The following is a 6,888-nucleotide window of genomic DNA, read 5'->3' on the forward strand; positions in this document are numbered from 1 at the left end:
GTTTTTTAATGGAACATGATTTGCTTATTGTGGGCTCTCTCAGTTGATCAGCCCCAGGCAGTGCACACACTTCAGGGCATTGACATTACAGGGGTCTTTAAGACAATTTTTTCTGGAGGAGGACTTCAGGAGGACTTGCCTGAACTTGTTTCCTGAGCCACCAAGCCTTGGAGACACGGGGATCTGGCAAGGTACACAGACCATTACAATCCGCCCAGCAGCAAAACTGAAGGGCTGTGGCAAAGGGCCAGGTTCAGTTTGAAACATGTTTGCAGAGCTGTGAACACCCACTGGTGTGCTCTGCTCAGCCTGCAGCGAGTGGCCGTGCCCAGAGCCAGCCTGTGAGGGCACATCACAGCTGGACTTTGCCATTTCTTCCCTCCCAAGTGCACATGTCCGAGTGAAAATGCTGTGCATTCCCTGTGCCTGCATTAACGTCTCAGCTGGAAATGTCAGAAACCCCCTTGGGTTATTCTAACAACTCCTGTGAGCCTTGAGGTATCTGAAATCCCCATCCTGAGTTCTAAGCTCAGTTTCTGTACTGTCAAAGACTGTGTAAAAACAATGCTCTTATGATGTTTTTAGCAAACATCAGTTTTCTTTGAGCTTTATTTGAGGTCCCTGTGTTGTGCAGAGATCAGGGCACTCTGCAAACTCCACACTCCCCACACAGCCCATCCCCAGCAGGGCACTCGGGCAGCTCCTGCTTCCTCACACACCTCCCACATCTGCCTTCCCAGGGCTGTGCAGGGTGAGCAGGGCTGGATGCTGAATTCCTGAATTTCACTGCCAATTTATTAGCTCTGTAATGTATTTCTGTTTCAGCCTCTTGCTTTAAATGAAGGAGTAAGGTGACTCCTCCGATTGTTTCTCAACTCTTATTTTCAAATACTATTCCATTTCCTGGTGCACATTGGCATTAAACACATGTATTGCTATCAGAACAGTGTTATCTTAAACACATTCTCTTTACATTTTCCAAAGTAACAGGATCTTAGTCCTCCCACATTTACTCTTTTAACTGAGTTGTTTCAATCTGTGTTACCTTTCTGGACTATTTCATTACAATTAATAAATTTACTATTCCCACTCTCACTTGCACACCAATGGATGCTGATTGTTCCTCACACAATGCCACGAATAGATGCTTTTTTGTACTAAAAATTCTGACTCCAAAATTTAAAAATTAGTTCCAAGAAAAAAATTCAAGAAAAAACCATTTCAAATTCAATTCCAAAATTTTAAAGGGAAAAATGCAGATAGAAAAGAAGGAATAATGGTGAGATGAAGAGAGGATTGTACATTTTTCAACAAAAGGAGAATTTTACTTAAGCCTCATTTTTAGAAAAAGTCGATTATCTGAAGGTAGCCATGGTGAGCATTGTAAATAGCCAAGTGGGTGGGGCTGAACTCACTTTGTTTTTCCATTCTTAAATGTCAGAGAAGTAAACCCCAAGTTTCAGAACTATAGCCTGAAGAAAAAACATCATCTGATTCATGCCCTTTGTTTAATTAAAAAAAGAAACCCCAAGCCCCTGCGATGTGCTGCCAGCACTGCTTGTCAGGAATGTCATCACAGTTGGCCTCACCTCTAGGGAGGAGGAATTTTGGAGGGAGGGCTGCAGTGGGGTTTGTCTCCCAACACCCGATCATGAGGATATAAAAGAGGCTCCAGGGCAGCGAAGGCACAGGCTGTCTTCTCTTGCCAGTCTCCGTAACTGACCTTTGCTCCTTCTTGTGCTTCAGCCATGGCCACTTCTTTCATAAGCTCTTCCTCCACCAGCGGGGGTGGCTTTGGGGGCGCTGGGGGCAGCAGCAGTCGCCTGTCCTCGGTGCGCGCCGGAGGCACCTACCGGGCCCCGAGCATCCACGGCGGCTCCGGCGGCCGGGGCGTCTCCATCTCCTCGGCCAGGTACGTCTCCTCTGCAGGAGGAGGCTACGGCTTTGGGGGGGGCTATGGAGGAGGCTTTGGAGGGGGGGCAGCCTGCGGTTTTGGAGGGGGCTCCGGCTTTGGAGGCGGTGCTGGCTTCGGTGGAGGGTTTGACCTCGGTGGTGGCTTTGGTGGCGGCGATGGCCTCCTCTCTGGCAATGAGAAGATAACCATGCAGAACCTGAATGACCGGCTGGCTTCGTACCTGGACAAGGTACGAGCTCTGGAAGAGGCCAATTCAGATTTAGAAGTGAAAATCCGAGACTGGTACCAGAAACAAGCTCCCACCAGCCCCGCCCGTGACTACAGCAATTATTACAAGATAATTGAAGATCTCCGAGACAAGGTATGACATTCATATGTAGAGAAGTTATAAGAAGGCAAGACAATTATGGAACTGCATGTTCCATGTCTTTAAAATAAGATTGAATAATAACAAAGGAAGTAGTGAATTCCTCATCCCAAATACATTGAGGTACTCAGCATTCTAGCAGAAAAGAGAAGCTTCTTCTTGATTTAAACACCAAATAGCTTATCCTGTCAGTGTGATGTTTGTTGAAATGAAAATGATTGCAGTAAAAGTTAGCAAAATGTATTCAGAATTATCAATATATTTACTCAGGAATCAAATAGTAAAGAATGTGACAGGTAGGCCTCAAAGGCTGGAAAGATAATTCTCCTGGCTACAGATAAGATCAGGTGTTGTACAAACTTATTTCCCTATTATGGTTCTAATCCGTGTTGCACAGAGTATCACAGCCCTCTGGTTTGCTCACGGAATGTGGATCAGAGATTTTACCATTATTCTTGGGAACCTTTCTCTGTGTTTTTTAATTGCCAGATCCTTGCTGCTACCATAGACAATTCCCGGGTCATTTTGGAGATTGACAATGCCAGGCTGGCTGCTGACGACTTTAGACTGAAGTAAGTTCACCTGGAGCGTATTTGTCTTCACTCTGCTCATCTTCACTCTCAAAACAGTTTTTCTTCAGTAACTTCAGACACAAAACACCCTGGCAAGCAGAATCCATTGATGAAGGATCAATTCAGAATATAAACCTGACAGAACACAGCATTCAGATCACTGAGCTGCTTGTATGATCACTTATAGCTCATGTCTTCATTTTTTTGTGATACTCAAATATTTTTACTAGCCTGAATCACAGGGGAAAGAAGGAAGGAATGGGGGGGGTGGTTTTCACTTAGAATGAACTGAGTGAAAGGAAGAGATTGCTGTGGGGCTGCACCAGTTCTCTACTGGAGTCTGAAATTTAGAGTAAGGTGGGGCTTTTCCAGCTCCCAGACTCAGCAGTACATCAGATGATAAAAGGTTCATGTGCAGCTGCATTCCCTGCAGCAATGCACCTGCAGGTTTCTATTTTCCCTCCTGTGTCCCAGGCAGCCCTGGCCCACCTGTGCCTTCCTGCACACCAAATCTGGGCAGACACTGCAAAACTCCTGTCCTGTGTGACAATGTTTCTATTGATGCTGATAGTCATTATTAGGTTCTGCAAGGTGAAATGTTATGTTCTCCTCAGGAACATAATCATACAGCATTGTCTGTGCTTCCTTCTGCTGTAACTGGATATTGGAAAAAAAAACAGCTTTATTGCTTTTAGACTTCTTAATCTGTATGTTTTCATCCACAGTCCACTGTTCCTCCTATATCATTAAATACAAACTCGGACACGTTCCAGTGCTTGTTTCGTTTTTGAACCACAGGTATGAGAACGAGCTGTACCTGCGCCAGAGCGTGGAGTCCGATATCAACGGCCTGCGCCGTGTCCTGGATGAGCTGACCCTGTCCAGAGCCGACCTGGAGATGCAGATTGAGACACTCAAAGAGGAGCTGGCTTATATGAAGAAGAACCATGAAGAGGTGAGAATCCTGACGGTGCAGGGAGGAGATAACTCCCCTGTGGAATTTATATCGTGTAAATGAAACATAGATGTAAGTTACATGTAAATACACGTGTCCTGTGTAAGTACACAGAGAGTAGGGAAGCTGGTGCAACGAGAGAGAAAACGGGATAAATGTTTTGTGTATTCCACCAGTGATACTTGATAGCACAGGCGCTGTGTGCCACAGCAGGGATTGCTGGGGGCAGGAGCAGTGCAGGAGGAGAGAGTCTCATCTTTCTGTGTCCTCTGCCTTCTGCCCATGCAGGAAATGAAAGAGTACTCGAACCAGCTGAGTGGAACAGTCAACGTGGAAATGGACGCGGCTCCTGGCATCGACCTGACCAGAGTTCTCGCTGAGATGAGGGAACAGTATGAAGCTCTGGCTGAGAAGAACCGTAAGGATGCTGAGGCCTGGTTCTTCACTCAGGTACGGTCACACCAATGAACAGCAATGCACTGCCTCAGCTTTACTGCCCTGGCAGGTCCCTACCTCCCTTTCTCAAAATGATTGATTTTTTTATACATTTGTATGTGATTTTACAGTTGTTTTTCTTTTCAGACTGATGAGTTGAACCGTGAAGTTGCCACCCACACCCAGCAGATACAGACCAGCAAGTCAGAGATCACGGAACTGCGCCGCACCCTGCAGGGCCTGGAGATTGAGCTGCAGTCGCAGCTCAGCATGGTACGGAGCTGCCCCGAGCACACCACAGGGCACTGCCTCACACTGTCCCCTTCCCCATTTGCTGTCCCACCTCTCCTCCACTCCCTCTCCGTGGGACAAACTTCGTTCTAACCTGTTCTGACATCATTGCTCTTTAGAAAGCTGGGCTGGAGGCCAACCTGCGGGACACGGAAGGCCGATACTGCGCACAGCTGGCTCAGATCCAGGCCCTCATCACCAGCGTGGAGGAGCAGCTGAGCGAGCTCCGCTGTGACATGGAGCGCCAGAACCAGGAGTACAAAATGCTCATGGACATCAAGAGCCGCCTGGAGCAGGAGATCGCCACGTACCGGCAGCTGCTGGAGGGCCAGGACTCACAGTATGTCACTCTGTCCCAGTCCTGATGAGCAGATAAGGGTAACAACACACTCTGGAGCAGGAGCTGTGGCTGCCAGGCTGACCCCAGAGTGCTCAGTCACACCGTGCACATGCAGCTTTGGAGTGCTGGCAAAGTCCCTGGTGCTGCCATAACTCAAGCTAAATCTGCACATCAGGGATGTGGAGGATTTGAAATATAGATGCCATCATTTTGACCATGATGAATTACAGAAGGCACCAGGTCCCATATATATGTCTCACTTAATTCTCTGGTTGCACTGGAATTAGAGCCTTCAGCCTGAGACAACCTATAAAAACCTGCTCCCAGTATTTCTTTAGCTCCTGGTTTTCTGTTTGTCCATAGAAGTGAAAATACTCGTCCTCACACACTGGTATCCACAGCTAGAAAAAAGCCTGGAACAGACTCCAGCTTGCTTGAGCAAAATCTACATTTTCATGCCCACTTCTCATATCTGATCTATACATGTAATTACTTTTGATTTATGAGGAGGAATCAGCTCCTTACATAGTTTCTAGACGGGGCATTCTGAGGAGAGGAGCAGTTTAAGGAGACACCTCAGGACAAGGAACTGGTCTGACCACTGTTCTCATTCCCTCTCAAAGGCATAGGGGTGGATTTCAAAGCTGAAAACACCTTAACACCACCCCTAGTAACAACCACCTCAGAACCAGCCGCTGAGAGCAGCTGTGTGAAATCCTGGCTGTCCACACAAATTTCTAAATGGTTCAATGGTTTCAGAGGACAGGGACAGGAATGGTCATTAATCAAATATTTCTTTTCTACAGGTTGTCAGGACTGATCCCCAAGGACGGTAAGAAACATTTTTATTTAATGAGGGGCTGAAATGAATAAATAAACCTTTTAGCCTTGGATTTCCTCTTACTACCACAGATTTCATTCATCCCACAATGAGCATGTTCTGTATCATGAAGAGACAAAAATATAATACTTTATTTTATGTGCATTTTTGAAACCAGTAGATTTCCAAAATGATTGCATGAACTGCTCTTGGGATTCTAAAATACCCAAAGCTCCCAAAGATTCCTAAATTCCTCTGCTGATTCACATAACATTCAAGATACTTCCAAATCCATATCCTAAGGTTTTCTGGATGAGGACCAGGAGGGAAAGTGGGTAAGATGTAAAGGCAGTTTTACCTTTGATATGTGAAAGATCTTGTGAGAAAACAAACAAACACAACCTCATCGTTCAGCTCCTCAGGGTCTTGGCAGGGCCTTATTGGTTTTTGGTTCCCTATTTGATTTTTTTATTCCCTCTACAACAGCATTTGGAAGAGCTCGTTCTGGCATTGAAGATGATGGAAAATCTGGTCCTAACCGTGACAGGAGATTCTAATAAAGAAATACTGAATCCTCCCATGGACCCAGCGCAGCCTCCACGCTGGCTAATGCCAAAAGAGCCTTTCACTTCCCCAAATCACCAGAATGTGTCCAAGAATGTCTTTCCTTAGATTTGCTCTGCCTTTGTACATGAGCGTTGGCTCGCTAGGTCGGAGATGCCAAGCCTGTTTTCTGCTGGTGCTCTATTGTGTCCCAACAATAAAGTTTCTGTTCTGCTTCTGCAAATAAATCCAGTCTAATGGTGTTTTTTGGAGTCATTGTGGCTCCACCACACACAGCCCACAGGCCCTCCCAGCATGGGCTGCTGAAACCCAGCCAGGGGATACTCTGGGAATAACAACAGCAATAACAATAATAACTTTTAAAATAGTCATAAAGATGGTGATGAATGGACAGATAAAGTGCCATTAGATTCTGCCAGCCATCTGGAGCTGGTATCAGTTAAAAACAGAGAAGATAACATAAAAAAATCCTTAAGATCTTTGTTCTCAGTTCTAAGGGCACAATGGGGATGCAATTCATGCACAAATAAAATGCATTTCTGAAAAAAATGCATGTTTTTGTGTTCCTGCACTGCCTGCAGCACCAAGGCAAATTCCCTCAGCTCCTAAGGAGGCAGCAGGCACAGTCC

The 6,888-nt window shown here is 46.0% G+C and overlaps 1 protein-coding gene across 1 annotated transcript; it reads left to right on the forward strand.

Moving 5' to 3' along the window:
- Positions 1 to 1,748: 1,748 nt before the first annotated feature.
- LOC120763701 (keratin, type I cytoskeletal 15-like) lies at positions 1,749 to 6,342 on the forward strand. The gene is made up of 8 exons (XM_040087206.1): positions 1,749 to 2,276; positions 2,772 to 2,854; positions 3,653 to 3,809; positions 4,098 to 4,259; positions 4,392 to 4,517; positions 4,655 to 4,875; positions 5,682 to 5,707; positions 6,182 to 6,342. The coding sequence occupies exons 1-8, from the start codon at positions 1,749 to 1,751 to the stop codon at positions 6,250 to 6,252; spliced, it is 1,374 nt and encodes a 457-aa protein (XP_039943140.1). The 3' UTR covers positions 6,253 to 6,342.
- The last annotated feature ends 546 nt before the right edge of the window (positions 6,343 to 6,888 follow it).

This window comes from Hirundo rustica, chromosome 27 (assembly GCF_015227805.2).
Source record: "Hirundo rustica isolate bHirRus1 chromosome 27, bHirRus1.pri.v3, whole genome shotgun sequence".
Taxonomy (NCBI): domain Eukaryota; kingdom Metazoa; phylum Chordata; class Aves; order Passeriformes; family Hirundinidae; genus Hirundo; species Hirundo rustica.